Here is a 17,444-nt window from a genome sequence, read left to right on the forward strand (position 1 = left end):
TCCCCCTGGATGTACAAAGCTCCTCGGGTTGTATTCACTGAAGACTTCGCACACAGGTAAGTGAATTTAAATATGCATATAAAACATCTTTTTAGACAACTGAAAATTCCGCACCCAAGTCATCCTGTGAAGTCATTGAGTGTCATTTTACTCCCGGAAGACGCTTTTTAGCTCAAATGGAGCCAAGTATGAAGAGCAGCAAGCCTAGCCTCTTCCCCCCCCAAAATAACACCCCGACGTACAGCACTGACACCTTCTTCTGCAAAATCTTGCACTCAAAATTTGTGCTGCCAAAGAGAATCTTAAAGAAATAGGGTTCACCCTAAGAATATTGAGACCATTCACTGGAACTACTGGCTGCCCTGTCAGCTGGCTCTTCGGGATCTGCAGCGCTAATGGACCTCAACCACACCACCAGGTGAGATCTGCAGGTGGGTCAAAACAAGCTTTGCTTGAAGTCATTGAGTGGGTGCTGAGAGAGATCTGATAGCAGGGAATATTTGAACAAGAATTGTATAGCTGGTGAGACTAGTAATCCGATTAGTCTATAGCTCTTCTCGTGTTGAGACGACCTGCTAGTCTAATATACTCCTAAAATAGCAAGCACGTCATCAACACAATTAACTCTCTACAAGTGCTGGCAACATTTGCGTTGCTTTAGTTAAAATTCACTGACGTAAATTAACCTTGTTCCCAATATGCTTAAAATCTCTGCTTAATCCAGCAATTCAATGCCACCAAAATTAAAATGGGCTTTCAAGCAGATAGATTTAAGAAACCCTCTGTTCAACATGAGATGCTAAGAATGATGCCTCTGCTTTATGTCACCTTTTGTGGTATGAAAATCTTAAGGTGTAAATTGTACAGGAGGAAGACAAGTAATCGACGGTGACTAGAAACTGGAGGTTGGAACAAAAAGCAAAGAGGAAGAAATCTGGAATCCTCTAAAGATGTGATATTTTAAAGGAGCCGGTCAGACTCTAGGATGGATTTTTCCTCATGATACACTGGGTGTGAATATTATTAGTTACCCAGCTCAGCGTTCTCTGACTGAGCAGCAGTAAGAAAAACTGCTGGCGAGTGTGTGAGTGACAGTATGGCTCTGTTTGGGCCATGGGTCTTGTTTTGGGTTTTGTTGTTGGTTTTTTTAAATGACCTACTCAGCTGTTAGATTTTTATTGCTGCAAAGAATAATGAAGAGGTGCTTGTTCTTACTGATTAGGATGTATTTTGGTCATATTCCTTCTCTGTTTTTTTTTTTAAGTGGCTACAGGTCTCGGTTCTGACGCTCCAAGTTCTTTACCCAGGCAGCTGGAGGATTGTGTACCACGGGACAAATGATCTTTCATGGCTTGCAGCATGAGCTCCTTGGTATAGTATCAGTGCTCCACGTTAATGTGATACCACAAGTCAAGAAATCAACTGGTAGGACAAATTAATTGCAGAGGAAGAACCTGCCCAGCTCATTCAGCTGCCTGTAGCTGTGACTGATTCTTACAGAGAATGAATAGAGAGTGGTGGTGTTTGAGGTCATTAAACCTTTGACCTACTCACTAAAATCGATGCAACTTTTGAAGAGGAGGCTTTGATCTTTTCACATGCCTGTCTTTAAAATTATTTTACACCAATCATTTTAATAACCAAGCCCCGCTTCCTTGGACTATTGGGAAAGAACACCTAATCAAATACAGGGACAGCTGCTGTGACAACTTGGAAAAGAAGGGGGTCAAATTCTTACAACTATACAAGCAGCTACTCCACAATAGCAAAATATAAGTCCCGTTGTTTTATATACAACCGTTCGAAGAAGGAAAAACCCACTTGTTTTGGTTCATTAACAAAAATAAAGCTTGAATGGCAGGAAGTAGCCTCACCCGACAGCCCGTGTTCATGGAGTTTTTATTCAGCTCTGCAAGGTGGTTCTTTGGTTCCCTCACACAGGAACCAGTATGGGTGAGGGATCCGGCAAGAATATTAAAAAAAAAAACAACTACCCAAATCTTCCTTATGTGAAAGATGAGCTGCTCTCGAAGATCCTGTGAAAGCCACAAGCGCTGTTAGGACGGCAGTTTCTGCTGAATCTTATTTTGTAGTAAAAGCTTTACAGGAAAAGCGTTGCCGTATTTGTGAGGAATACTGGTGCGTGGCCAAGTGACTTCAGTTCGTTCACGTTGGGACTGCAGAAATCCTGGGTCAATTTGTTCACCAGAAATGGTTCAGCAGCAGCCAACAGGGAGTCTCAAGCCCTTCTGTGTGATGAGGACCAATGGACAACGTACAGAGGGGTGGCTGCCAGTGTTTTTAGCTCACCACTCAATAGCAGACACAGCGCCTTGTGAACACAGCTGCACCTCATTCTTTCAAAACAGGGACCTCCAAAAACAAAAGCATGAGCAGCTCAGGAGCCTGGTAGGCAGGAAGCCAACGAATTCCAATTCCTCTTTCCTCAGAAGGTGCTGCCTGGTAGCCACTAACCCAGTTATGAATCATTGACAAGCGGGTGGGCCGGAGCGATACAAAGCATGACTTCTCCGCAGGTTAAGGGTTCTTCTTGTTCCTCTTAAAAATTCTCTCGAGTTAGTTAATTCTACAAACAGACCGTTAACAACAAAGCAGGTTTGAACTACAATACAAATGATGCAAGTCTGGCATTATCGGGTGGTTACCCAGTGAACAGTAGTTCCAGAGCACCACGGCCTGGAAATCAGGCCTTTAGCTGCCATATTTACACTATTGTTACAAAAAAAAAAAAAAAAAAAAAAAAAAAAAAAAAAAAAAAAAAAAAAAAAAAAAAAAAAGAAAAAAAGAAAAAAGGAAACCCTGAAAAAACTCAACCCCGACTCCCAAAGAGCAGGCAGCCAGAACCGCTGAGCTCTGCCTCTTCAGTCTTCACAGAACCGATCACTTCCAGCCCCCAGGACTGTGCTCCTACAAGGGACCCTTGAATTGGTTTCCCGAAAGATGTTGCCTGATGGAGGGTTTGGAGCTCGCAGCATCCCCCAGCTTTCGCCAGACAACCTGTAACAAAAAATAAAGGGGTGAGGGAGAGAAAGACTGGAATTAAAACACACCCCCACCCCCCAAGGCCTCCAATGAGTCGCAGTATTTTCATAATTGTAGCCTGAACGTCATAAAAAAAAAAGCAGTTTCCTAGAGCTGGGCTGTAATTCTCAGCAGAGCCACAGGATGGCATCTGTGCACCAGTTTCCAAGGCAAAAAACATTGATGCATTTATCTAATTAGTCTCCCTTGAAATTAGAACCATTTCTGCCTGGGGTAATGGTATAAAACAAATACACTAGGTTCAGAAGTTAAGTTCAATGGTAGGTCAACCCTGCCATGCTTACAGAAATGATGTTACCATGAACCGAAAAGATAATGAAAAAGATAATGATTAAAATTGTATATATATATGACTTTCTAAAAAACATATATTTTATCACTCTAGGGCCACTGGGGTAAAGGAGGCTATTTTTTGAAAAATAAGGAACTGCAGAGCACTTCCTAGCAGCCTTGAGTCTACATAAAGTGCATATTTAAAGAAAAAACAGCTGGTGATACACAAACAGTAATGAGTCCATTTGAGAGGATGAAGTTACAGCATTTTACCTTTCCCCCTGCATGGCTACAAGGGCACATGGGCATTGAGCACACAAAACATCCTAAAAGCAGGCCCTTGTTTACTCTGGTTGTGGCTTTGCTTATAGGGATCCAGCAACCAAAACCTCAACCCTTGCCAAGGATGGTTGCAACATTTAGCTATGCAAGATGCACTTGTGTTCTTCATGCCCTCTTTTTAGAGTTGAGGTGGTTTTCAGAGTTTAAACGGAGGGTTAGGCTCCTCTCTGCTGCTGTGAGCCACTAAACGATGCCGCTTGGGGCTGACCTCTAATGTGGACTTCTAAACAAGAAGGCTCCGTAAGCATCATCCTCTCTGCTGTGGGCACTGCTGGTGCTCCCAAGCAGCTCAGCCCAAACCAAGTCCCTCAGGACACAGTTGGAGTTAAATGCCAAGAGGACTCTCCAAGCCAGGGAGAGCCCTTTGCGCAGCTCTTGGTCAGCTGGACTAGCATCTCCATGCTCTTGAAGGCAGCAGAGTGGGAAGTATCTGCAGAGCAAAGGCTGCTTCGTGCAGTGAGTGAGGTACTCGGGTTCCTGACACCCAAAGGGGTGGTCAGCAGAGCCTCTACTCTTCCCTTGGGCCTGGGGGTCTGACATCAAACAGGGCTTGTACACAGCAGACCCCAGCTCCTCTGTACTTCTAACAAAAGCCCAAGAAATAAAGCCCTTAAGCTGCTGAGAGGAGTTATTACATTGCACATCTCACGAACAATCGCCTTCTCCTTTTCACTCAGGTCTTCTTCATAGTTGTCTTGCATTTGCCTGTCCAAATTTTCATGGACCTCAAGGACCTACAAAAAACAATATTACAAAAGCATTAAGCTCCTCAAATAATTAAATGTCCCTATTGACCTCGTTAACTGGTATTTAAATTGGCAGGATTCACAAAGCCTTGAGAGTTAGAGCACTGCAAAGATGAGCATGACACCAAAGTGGGCACCTCCACCCTCTCCTTTCCCTGGTGATGGCATGCATCCATCCCACCACCTGCCACCACAGTCCCTGTGGACCCTGTGATAACTGGCAGCGAGTTGCCTGTGCCCACAAACTCATCTCTTCCAGGAAGGCTGCTGGTGGCCTCACCTTCCGGACAGCTCCCTGAAGGCAATTCCCCAGCAACTCCATTCCCCTCTATCGCAGGAGGGGAACTTCTCTGCTCCTTTCTACCCTCTTTCAGTTTAAAACCATTACCCCTTGTCATATTGCTCCACTCCCCAATAAAGAGTCCCTCCCCATCTCTCCTGTAGGCCCCCTTTAGGTATTAGAAGGGGCTATAAGGTCTCCCTGGAGCCTTCTCTTCTCCAGGTTGAACAACCCCAACTCTCATAGAAGAGGTGCTCCAGCCCTCTGATCATCTATGTGGCCCTCCTCTGGACTCGCTCCAACAGGTCCATGTCCTTCTTATGTTGGGGGCCCCCCATGCATACCCCCTCCCACACATCCGCACACATTCAGATGGCTCCTCTGGATGGGCACGGTGCACAAGTTGGGCATATCCCAGTGCAGGATGGTCTCGGGATCTCCCTGCTGCATCCGTGCTGACCTACATTCTGCACCCAGGGCTTTGCCCCTGATGGGCGACGTGCTCAGCTCCGTGTGCAGGACCAAAGCTCCTGGAATCCCCCAGCACCATCAAACAGCCCATCGTCTGGTTCAGCAGGATACCTCCACCACACACACACACCAAGCCCTACGGCAGGTCCCTCTGTGCGTGCAAATATTCTCACACCTCCTGGGGAAGCACCGCGCTGGAGACGCAGGGCAAGGATGGGTTTCACCCTTTGCTGAGGCACACAGCACCAGCTGCTCCACCAAACGGGATACCGGGCTGGATTATCCCCCGGTCTGCCTCGGCGCAGCAATCCTGCTGCACTCCAACTGTGTTATGAGCAAAAATAGGTCATTCTCCTAGGGCCCTTAACCTACTTCTAAAACGCACCAGCCAGTTTAACCAACATCGCTGGGACCAAGCTTTGCACAAATAAGAATTATCCGCATCCTTGCTAAGAGGAGAGGAAGGGCAAGAGGGATGCAAAAAGCATGTACGTGCTGACAAAGACAGCATCTATTTTTTGCTAAAGAGGAGGGAATTAATTATTGATCCAGCCGGACTTGCACATGGAACTCTCTTGCCTGGAGCCAGCGTGCCTCCGAGGCAGCAGCTGGGGCAGGATGGCATCCTGGTGCGGAGCGCCAGGCTGAGCACCCGCTGGCTCCACGGGGCAAGTGTCAAGGACAACCGTGCCTTGTGAAAGATCAGTGAAAAAGATCCCAGCAGCTCCAGCCTCTCCCTCCGCCAGCCATCAATCTTATAGGCACAAAAGTCTCAGCAGACAAAAATAAATTGTTTTTTCTACGACTTGCGCTTAAACTAAAAGCGCATTCCCCAGTCCAGGAGGTGTGGAAGGGTGGTGCAGCTCACTTCGTGCAGTGGAAATGTCTTTTAATGGTGTAAAAAAGGCAGAGCTGGAGCTGAAAGCTGATCAGTTATGGTTGTATTTCATTTCTGAATGGCATAGGACTCATTTACCCCATCCTGCTCCCCAGGTTCACCCCGCATCTGGGTAGCCACTTTGTAAAGATGTGTTAGCATCCTGGGTATGGGAAAAAGGAATTTGGAAAGATAAAACACAACTACCTATCCTAGAGAGGCACGCTGGAAGAAAATACACTCTAAAGGGTGAAATCCCCTCCTGCAGGAAGACAGGAAGGCCTCTCAGTGCTGACCCAGCCCCAGCCATTCTCAGATCCTGCCAGGCGCCACCTCAGCTGTTTAGAAGGACCAGGTCAATGTTCCTCCGATTACACCACTGGGGACTATGGACGTGCCTTCACAGAAATTGTCTATGGCTCAGCTGGAGTTCAAGGACTGTGGATTCAGTCTGGATAGAAGAAACTGGGGTATATCCTCCTGTGATTCCTGCCACATCCCAACCCAGGAGCCTACAGAAAGCAGAGAAGTGTACCCCAGGCTGGAAGCAGCTCACGCTGTCCCCTCCTTTTTGCTCTTCATCGAGCTGCGCTGGGAGCACTTGGCCCTTTGTGGATGCACCAGCACTACGTGATCTCCCTGGGTAAAGTGCCAGCCAGCGAGGGCAGCTGCTCTGCTCGGGCACAGGGCAATTCCCTGTGCAGGGGAATGGGGCTGGACTACATAACGCTGCTCTTCTCCTTGGGGATGCCACCTCCTGAAGGCAACCTGCACCCTCCTCTCGATGAGCACACCAACTTGTCTGGCTTTCTCCCTGCTGATATGTAAACTGTGAGGAACACCTCGGGTATATTTAGTTCTCCTTCATGACTTCACTGACGCCTGCGACCAAGGCAGTGTCACCTCAAAGTCACCCGGTCCATCGCATCCACCTCCATGCTGACTTGCTGTACTAGCCTCGCATGACCGTGCAATGCATATTTAAAAAACAAACCAAAAAAAAACCCATCAAAGATTCGGGATGACTGCAGTGAAGTTTAGGAAGGGGAGCTGAAAGTTGGGGTGAGCAGTTCTGTACCAGGAAGCACTCTGAGACCAAGGGATGCTTTCTCAAAGGCACAAGCCTCACTGATTTTATCAATTTACAAGTCAACTGGACACAGCACTGGAACACAGCACCCTGCTTTGGCAAGGGAACAGTCTGTATACCCTGCTATGACTTTTCCCTAGTTTTGGAAAGGCCAAATCCAGCCTTGCCCGACATCAGCAGGAGTGATTGATCACCTGCTCGATGGCTCTGCACACATGGGAGAGATCCGGGCTGGTGCTGCAGGAGGAGCTGGGTTATAGGCTAAACATCAGCCTTTACATCCATCTCCTCCTCACTTCCCCACGTCTTTAGCAGGTTTGCTCAGTTCCTAAGAAAAGTGCTTTGATGTTCAGCGAGATGCTGAGCTGTAGCATATGTACCTTTTACTCTCGTTAGCAAAAACAGCTGTTAGGAGTGCCAACCTGTCATCTTGCTCCTTATTTAGTAGGCGCAAATAAACAAAAACTATTTCAGAAGCAAAAATAAAGAAAATCCCTAAATGTGCTTAAGGAAGAACTTACTTACAGCAAATGGCAAGCAATGCTTCAGCCACGTAGCTAGTGTTCAGCTGCCAGAAAAAACCAAGGGAAAAGCCTAGGGGACATTACACAGATGGGTGCAGACGGAGGCAATCCAGAAGCCCTGCAGGTCCATGCAGAGTGACCTTTGCTTGGGCACAGAGCTGCATCCTTGGAGCCACACCGCTTCTGGACAGACTTGCATTCAAGTAGCCTGGGAGACAAAGCAAGCCAACTTCCAACTGTCCTTGCCTTCCCTGGTGGTAAGGAGCTAGCCTGCTACAGCCACAACGACTTCTTTACGCAACCAAGAAGGGCTTCTTCTAATATCTGAGGTGGTATAGCCAAAGCACACAGTCTTGCCTGTAGGCTACCCTATTCTCCTCAGGGGAGGCCCATGAGCTGTGTCACAGGCGGTGAGGGTCTAAGCTGCTGGCTGCATCCCGTTTCCCACATGCAGGGGCTGGCACTGGAAAAGCTGCCCAGTCCTGCAGGGTGCAAACAAGACCTGCTCCATATGCTACAGAATACTGTGGCCAAAAAACGTCATCTTCCACCCAGTTTAAGATCCGTGGCTGGAGACCAATAGCCACAATTTCACTGTGCCACAAGAAGGGAGAAAGAGAGATTGAGACTATGACCAGTTTCCTCAGCCTTTTCAATTTCCTTGGAAATGCGCCACAGGACAGAAAAATAAACACCTTCTCATCTCTCTCTGCCACACAGACCTGTAAGAGAATTTCCTCCTTGCTTCAAATGTGAGACTATTTTTAACCCTAAGTGTGTGAGCAGGACACATCACCTGAGGCCATATACGCCCCGTGAGATGTGACTGCTCTGCCACCTCCTTCCTGACCCCAGCCATGGCACGTCCCAGGGTTTTGAAGGCAGACAAACGTACCCCACCAGCCAAATTATGAAATTGCAGAGAAGAATTTCTTCCAGCCCTTCCTAGTCATCAACAAAGCTCTGAAGTGGAGCATTAATAATAATAATAACATGTGCAAACAACCAGTCATCCAACTTCCTTTCAATTCCTTTATATGCATCATTGCGCCAGACGTTTCAAACTTAATTTCCAGTTTCCAAGAATCTTCCTCATTAATTTTCCAATCTTTCCAGAGGCTTATCAAACTGCATCTTAAAACCATTTATGTTTCTTGCCCTTGCTAAGAGATTCAGTCCTGTATTCCCTAAAGCAAATAGGAACCTAATTTCCCCCAGAATGTGTTCATAATCAATTTGTAACTATTTGATCTTGTAACTCAAAAATATTATCAATTCTGCTTAATATTGTCCCTCACCAAATGCAATGAGGAGCTGGAGCAGAAAGGTATAAACCCCACAGTTTGGGAAGAAAAAGCCAACAGCATTAGTCTGGACTGCGTGAGGGCCTGGATGATTAAATGCAGGCGAAACTGGATTAGTACAAAGTGTCAGAGAAAAATAAAGGTATCACGAGTCCACAAGGTTCTGCAAGGCATGGGTTTAGCAGATCCATATGTACACATATCCAGGAGAAATGTCACCTACAACCACAACGCAGCATAGTACAGGATGGAGCACAACTTTCTGATAGCACAGAACCATTCACAACAAGCAAAGAAGAAACTGTGGAAAACACAGGTCAAATATATGTAGGTACGTGTATACAATCTGGGTGTATAACGCCTCAAACAAGCTGAAAAATCGAGATTTTAGGCTTAATGATTTAAATTTAGATTTGATCCAAACCAAACCAAACTTGTCTTTCCTTTCATAATTCCTCACACACCATAAATGCACAGAAGACGAACCAAGTAAGAAATAGTGACACTCAATATCCTCCCGGGATCTTGCAACTGCCCAGTGCAATCCCTGCCAGCTGCGCTGCTGCTTCTCCTGACACTTGTTGCCATTACCACCACCACCTGCCACATCTGTCCTGGAGCCAAGAGACCCTGGACAGGCACAAAAAAGTAAGCTGAAAACACTAAAAACTAGAAAATTTAGGGAACCTGCGGATCAAAGCTACAAGCAACATCTGTGCCATTTGTTTAGCTAACAGATGTGGAAAAGTACAAAGCAAAGAGCTTTGTAAGCACCAGTCTCCAGGTCTAGGACAGTCTAACCAGTGCTGATGCCACTGCTGGACCTTTTTTCCAGCTATGGCCATGGGCATCTGAAGTCCTGAGTAGCCATCCAGGAATCTTCCTTTGATTTGATGAAAGCTTTTTAACCCTGTACAAAATTTTTCAGCTTTTCATGGATTTAGACAAACCTAAATCCATTAATCAGTATATTCCAACCAGAGACTAATTTAGTTAGAGACCTTCATAGGATCATAGAATACAATGGTTAGAGTTGGAAGGGACCTTAAAGACCATCTAGTTCCAGCTCCCCTGCCATGGGCAGGGACACCTCCCACCACCCCACTGGGTTTCTCAAACCCCCATCCAGTCTGGTCTTGAACACCTCCACGGATGGGGCCTCCACAACTTCTCTGGGCAACCTGTTCCAGTGCCTCACCACTCTCACAGTAAAGAATTTCTCCCTAATATCTAATTTAAATCTACCCTCTTTCAGTTTAGAACTGTTACCCCTCATCCTCTCATGACACTCCCTGCTTTCCATCGATCTCTATGGCACCTTGGAACAAATTTGTGCTTCTCTGACCCTTAGCTACTCAGAAGTAACATGCTTAGCTAGTTAAACATGTAACACCAGGGTATTACATTTTCCCGGCTAATTGGATGGTCACAAGGACTTGAGAACTGTGAAATCACTGTGCAAGTTTTCTCCTTTAACTCAGCTGGCAGTGGCCCATGGTTTTCTTTGCTGATGGTCCTGACTTTCATCCCCACTGATGATGCGCATATCCACCTGAGTATGATGCCACGGTTTGCTGGGTATTTACATAAAATAAAGTCTTTCTCCTCTGAAGACTGCTTCAGGATTTTCAATAACAAAACATACACAGGAACTGCAGTTTTTGTGTCCCTTTTAAAAACAGCATTTCAGCCACCGCTGTCACCCCAGAGACCCAGTTTATGCAGGAGTGATGAACAGAAAGGGTAACCAACACCTTCAGCATCAGCAGCTTTTGTTGGAGGTTTCCCACCCCAAAAAAAACAGTCATGCACAAACTTGCTTAACTCCTCAACTATTTGAAGCAGTGATTACTCATCACGATACAGGTGCTGGTCACCGATAATCTGCCAGAGTACTAACTTCCTATTTCTAGGTGTTGTGCTTCCACGAGAAGAACAAACGTCCCGTTCTGCCACGTTGGTGTCTGTTGCACCACATGGCACCGTACCACACCGTGCCACAGCATCCTTACCTTCATAGCATGCACAACAGCCTCTGGCTTCTGACCAACAGGAACATACCCTGCTGCAGGAGAAGATGCGAGGTCAGACGTCATGCGAGCTGGTCCCTGTTGAAATAAGAGGAGACACACTTTAATTCCCTTTGGGTGATTTAAGCAAGGAGGAAGAAAATACCCAGAAAATTTGAGCACTAGCTTCTCTCAAATGCAATCCCCTTCAGCCACCTGCACAGCCAAAAGACACCACCACCCCTTCCTCACAAGTCACTTGATTTAATGCCATTTAAGCCTACCATCGCTCAGCCTGGAGGTACTCAGGCAAGAGTTCACCCTGGTTTAAAGCTGAATTGATTCAAGAAACATTTTTTGCTCACTTAGGATAACTTTGTACAAGGACAAGATCAAACGGTTCTCATCCTTCCAGCCAAGGGAGCAATGCAAACAAGATGATTTTCCAGCATAAAGCAGTCATTTCTAAGAAGCTGCATTCATGGAAGAAACAGTTGGCATAACTTCATTGCTTTTCTGGCAACAATTTCACATAGACATCAAGTACCAATCTTCAGCTACAGAGAAAATTGTGAAGGCAACCTTAAAACAAGCAGATGTCCAAACCTAATGTTGGCTGGGTTTGTTTCCAAAATGCTGGCCAGTCCTCCTGCATGAAGGATCCCGTCGGGAAAGATGCCGAAATTACATTTTACAAAAGATTTCTACTGTCCAAACAGCCTTGTAAGCACTTTTCATAGGGCTTTCCTTTTTTAAAGGCATCAGACTTGGATTGAGAGACACAATCTCTTTATTCAGTGAGATGCACCCTGCCTGTCCCTAATATTTTTGCATCGCTTTGTAGCAGTGGGAGAAATCAACAATGAAACCATTGACCAAACTCGCATTTAGTCTTCACATCCTTTGGGAAACACAAAGAGTGATTATAGTGAGGGCCTCTGAAAGCAAATTAGGATGGCAGAGCGGCATGTAGCACCATCACAGGAATCTTTCACGTACAACACACGAGGCACTCCATTCTCATCTTTTCCGCGTTAAAAAACACAGCATGTTTTATGCTCCATCTCATCGCTTCGCCTTCTAAGCCCAGGCCACCAAGCTAGTTGTGCCAGAAAGGAGGACCAACAGAGGGGCACTTCACCACCTCTCATCCTTCCAAATGCTTTAAGTCGTGGGGGCCTTTTAACTAATAAAAATGTTCATGTGCATACGTTAAAGAAAAAGATGGGCCAATCCATTAGACTACAGGCAAAAATAGCATGAAAGTCATGGAGCCTTTCATGTCTAGGCCACTGATCTGTGCCTAACCCACGTCACGACCAACAGTCATTTACTCGTATAATAGCAGCTTCCATGAGCTGAGCTGCTGGTGACACAAAAACTTCCTTCTGAGAGGCAGGCATCTCAGAAAAAGGAAAATTGTACTTAATAACTCCACAATGATTCTCCAAGGATATTTAACCGACTGGCAAAGCACAAAGACCAAGAGACAGTCCCAGGCTGGGCATGATTCTGGACCTGCAGGCAGAGGGTTACACCCTGCTGGAGCTGGGGACATGTCCTCAGCCATCCCATCCATAACGTCACACAGAAAAGGCAGAGGCTGGGGAAGGAGCACCAGGGACTGGGTCAAGCCAATCTACAGCTGCGACTTAAGACTGAAAAACAGGTTACAAATTTCTCACAAGGCTGGTAAATGCAACGGAGTCCTTCCAGAATCAGCCTCCTGCAGAAGTCAAAAACACCAATACATGAATAATTCCTCTGGCTTGAGCATGAAAGCTGCCTTCTTTCCATAAATGACCAAGATCGTGATAACTGAAAGCAGAATATTCAGGAGTTTGTGGCCATGAACCATGTTTGATATGGATCTTCCCTCTTTAAAAGTAACACAGGAAATACCAATCAAAGGTCTAACATCCAATATTTCTTCTGATTTGAGAGTAATCTGACAATGTAAAAAGAATTCCGCCAAATCCTGCTTCTGACAACATTTCAAATACAGTTTTCTGACCAAACTGGAGTAGACCACAAGGTCTCCTGTATGACAGGCAGCAGCAGCTTCTCCTTACAGAACTGAAGCCACTAATGAGCTACAAAGCATTTCCATGATCATAATCACTCTCAAAATTATTATAGAACACAAATGAAACCAGAATGATTAGAGTAACATTTTCTAAAGAGCTTGATCTTACTTAACTGCTCACCATACTGACACGATAAAAGTAATCTTGTAAGCAGGGTGATGCAATGGATATATCACATCACACAAAAAAACCACTCAAAGGGTCACCTTCCTTCTCAGACATGTGCCTGAATTTCAGCAAGGGCAATCAACTGAGCTCCGACTGAACACAGGTAGGGAATCTGACTCAAGAAAAATGTTCAAGGGTGAGGGCTGCAAAAAGGGAGGTAGACCCATAACCTGCTATCGGAGTCTCAGTAACAGATGACTTCATTTCTAAAACAGGCATGATCCTTGATCCTTAGCTCGGAAGCCAAAACCCCCACCAACTGAAACAGATGTCCAAATTGCTGAGAGCAATCGTCAGCGGCAGCGAGTGCATCGAACGACCACACCATGGGTCTGCTCTGCCCCAAGCCACGGAGACCTCCCCACCATGGGAGACTTGCCACAAAAGGCCAAACACACATGTGAAGAAAGTGGGGGAGCAAGCAGGGATCTCACCAACATCCCCATTCTTTGCAACTGCAGGATGTAACAAGTAAAAATGCCCACACCACTAAGGGTGCCTTAATATTCATCATTAATTACACTTAGTGCTTTTTGTGCTTAGAAAAGGCTGTTTCCTGACATACAGAGAGTCAGAGTTTTATAAAGGGAGGTAGGTGCTTATTCCTCCTGATTTCAGTGTGGTTCACAGCTTCCTGCACGGAGGCACACATGAAAAGAGGCCAGAAAAGAGGGGACTGTAGTCAGCAAGGAAAGAAATGACAACACATCCAGCAGGATGCATGGCCAGCCTTTGGAGGATGGAGGAGAGGAAAATGGGCAGAGTTCACCGATAGTGTTAGCTGAAGGGGAGGAAATGGAAGGAATTGGAGATAAGGTCAAGGTTGCTGGACTGGAAAACTGCCAACAGCTGGAGAGAAGGGAGGGAATGGGAAGAAAGAGGAGGATGTGCATTTTACCCAGCAGGAAACCAGTTGAGATGAAACACAGGGGAGGGGGAACCAGAGATAGGAGATTGTAAGAAGGGCAGGATGGAGGGGGGCAATCTCAGGAAGTCAGCGTTAAGGTAGTAGCTGAAATCACACAGATGGAGGAGGTTCCTCATGCTGAAAATAGGTGCGTTTGGAAACTGTGGGTAAAGATAACCACTGCTGCACCCCAGCAATCTAACTCAGCTACTCTGAGGATCTCCATCTCTGCAGAAACCCATGCCCTTCCCGTTCCCTGTAGCTGGCATTTTCACAGCCATGGGAACACGACTGACTCAGCACCCTGACGGACAATAATAGCAAGGTTAATCTGGTTACATCTTAAGAAGCAGAAATTGTCCATATAGGCAAAAAGCAATTTGGTGTGTTTTGGGGCATGCATCACTCTCAATTTCCTCTCCTTGTCTGGTTTTGTCAAACATGCACTTTCTGTATTAGATGGACGTCTGGCTTTTCCACTTGCAAGGTTTTCATAGCATTTGGTAGCTCAGCGATGGTTCAGTCTTCATCCTTGAACGTGTGGCTGAGGTATCAAATAATTATATAAATGAACGGTGCTAAAAGACAGCTCAGAAAGTAACCAAAAAGGATGCCATTATATTTGTAATAAAGCTGTTGAGAAATATCATCTTTTTTCGTTGTTCTAGTTTACTCTTGCTGAGGCTGAACCTCAGCAGAATGAGGAAGCTGAGTCATTTCAAAACGCAAAGTTTCTTACTCTCTTTGGCCCCAACTAGCTTTGCAGCTGCTCCAGGTTTACAGCAGCAGAGACAAGACTGGAAGTTAGCTTGCTGAACTCATCACTTATACAAGGGATTAATCTGTAATTTGAAAAGAAAACAACTGTACATCTATGTTGCAGCATCAGATGGTCACCTGGGTAGAATTACATCGCACACCGCTTTCTGTTTCACCCACAGCCACAGTTACACTGCCAAAAGAAAGAGCTGCCCAGCAGTGAGATTACCAGCCTAATAAGAGTGGTGGGCTCTAAGTTATGTGTCTGATGCACTGGAGTTCCCAAGTGCTTGGAGGAAGCACCTTATCTTCCCTGGAAATGGGTTTTGTTGACCACTGCACCTCTGAGACCGACCCAGAGACCCTTCTCCAAGATATGCCTTTAAGAAGCAAAAGTCCCAGGGAAGGAAAGGCTGTGGAGCCTTGTGTGACCCATCCAATGCTTCCTCGGTACATCGGTGCTACTGCTGCTCTGCAAACCACTGTGGCAGTTCAGAGCATTCGAGATTGCTGTAGTGTGGATCTCTGATGAGTTCAGCCCTGGGAAGAACAGCCCTGTCTCTGATGCCAGGACAGCTCTGGGACTGGGGTGTCCCCAGAGGCTCCTGGTGAGGCTCTTCTGCATCCCTCATGGGAGACAAGTGCCAAGTACCCACACACTCAGCCCCTCTCCCAGTGGGGGAACCACAGCCAGAGCTATTCCTGTGTGCAGACAGCAGTACTGAAGCTCCACTGAACACAGTTTCCTTTCAGCCCTCCCCAGCTCCTCCATTCCAAGCGGATCAGCACTGGATATTTGCTGGTGTCTGTGATGGGACCAATGCACTTCTCAGAGCTTACTGTTCCCACGTAGCATCAGCCCGCTCCCCAACTTGCCAGCCTCACATCATCCATGCCCAAACCACAACTCCACTAAAGAAGCCCAATTCTGTTCAAAATCCTTCCAGAAACCTCTCACCGGACACTGCAGGGCTTGTGATTCAATCTCCACAACTGTAAAGAGATTCACAGTCCAGCTGTAACATTAACAGACTAAGAAAAGAGAGAGGAACATTGCAGTCTCTCATGCCAGAGCATCCTTGAAGCAGGATGCTACACACAGGGGATAAACCCTCCACTTCTCTATCTGCCAAGAATGATGCTTGACCTGGTGACAGCCTCAAATCCAAAGCACAAAACAAATCAAACTATCCCCATGCACTGCCCCATCTCAGAACCAAAAGATCATCAGCAAAGCAACAGCACTGGTGTGGGATGCGAGAAAGAAAATCCAAAGGTCACAAATGCTGTCAATGATCCTTTTTAATCTGACACCAAAAAAAAATTAAAAGCAGAGGTCTCAACTTGCAGCTGCTGAAGAACATCTGCTGCTCTGTATCGAGCCACGATGGAACTGCCAATGTCTAGGGCCAAGCTGCCTAGTGAGTCCTTGCTTGGCCCTGTCTGGTTGCATGGGATGTGCTCCAGCACAGATGCTGACACGCATCACCGACGATATTCCATTCCTATGTGTTTGGAGGAACAAAATTAATAGGAGTCTCTGTAATAGGGCATGCTGGGAACTCCCGGTAATGACACGCCTCCACAGAGACAAAATAAGGCTTAAAATATGAACATTTCTTAATGACAGTGGGAATGCTTTGGAACCCAAGAAGAAAAGAGCCTAACTGGGGACGACAGGTGTCTGCTCTTTTAGATGTTTTGGGCTGGAAATCTCAAAAAGGAACAAAGAAATTGCGATAAACAATTTCTCCTTGATTCCTCCAGGGATCTGAAAAGACATGAGACCTTGGTCCTGCCATCAGTTTTCAATCTCTTTCTGCTCAATTATATTCTGTCTTTTAATGACATCCCCTTGTACCTCAGCTCCAAGAGAGCTATTCCTGATCACCAGAAAGACTGCAAAAGACTAAGTTTCAAAAACCCAGAGGAAAACGTCACACTGATTTTATTTCACCTAAGTCACAGCCCAGGCACTAAGGATGCTTCAGACCAATGTGGAGGATGAGAGCAAGCATTAATGCTTCTGAACCTCGCATCTTCTCCTTGCCTTCTATTAATTTTTTTTTCCATGATTTCAAAAAACAAGCATTCAGGATTCAAACCCGATTAAATAAGCCACACTTTTCTAACGGCATACCTCAGACAATATTAAAGCTAAATGGAGTCATATCAGACACCGTGAAGTTTTTATTGCTGAGACAGAACAAGGAAAATTACATTACAGGCAGGCGCTGCCAGACAACTCACAATAACGTTCCCAGGCACGTCTATTTATCTTGTAGTGGTTTTGTTTGCAGCCTGTTTACCCGGGTCTGAATTACACTTGGGCTCTTCCTTAGCACCCATCCCGGTGTTTTACATCAATAAAGCTGCCCACGCCATCCTGTAAATTAGGAACTGTGAAGGGACAAGCGGGAGGCAGCAGCATGCCCACAGCCATGTGGCAAGCGGGCGGCAGAGCCGGGCAGGAGCACGGAAAGGTGCCATGTGTGACTGCAAATCCCAGCCCCAGCATGCTGGGAGGGTGGGGGGGGGGGGGGG

At 46.2% G+C, this 17,444-nt stretch overlaps 1 protein-coding gene across 2 annotated transcripts in view; it reads right to left on the reverse strand.

Moving 5' to 3' along the window:
• Positions 1-2,826: 2,826 nt before the first annotated feature.
• CCDC85C (coiled-coil domain containing 85C) overlaps positions 2,827-17,444 on the reverse strand; it is a 111,731-nt gene continuing 97,113 nt past the window's right edge. For both annotated transcript variants that reach the window (XM_014957458.1, XM_014957457.1), the window contains exons 4-6: positions 10,983-11,078; positions 4,314-4,412; positions 2,827-3,018 (exon numbers count right to left, since the gene is read on the reverse strand). In XM_014957458.1, coding sequence (XP_014812944.1) covers positions 2,929-3,018; positions 4,314-4,412; positions 10,983-11,078 — 285 coding nt within the window. In that variant the 3' untranslated portion in view covers positions 2,827-2,928. The remainder of the gene's footprint in view (positions 3,019-4,313; positions 4,413-10,982; positions 11,079-17,444) is intronic.

This window comes from Calidris pugnax, unplaced genomic scaffold (genome assembly GCF_001431845.1).
Source record: "Calidris pugnax isolate Ruff unplaced genomic scaffold, ASM143184v1 scaffold211, whole genome shotgun sequence".
In the NCBI taxonomy this organism is placed as follows: Eukaryota; Metazoa; Chordata; class Aves; order Charadriiformes; family Scolopacidae; genus Calidris; species Calidris pugnax.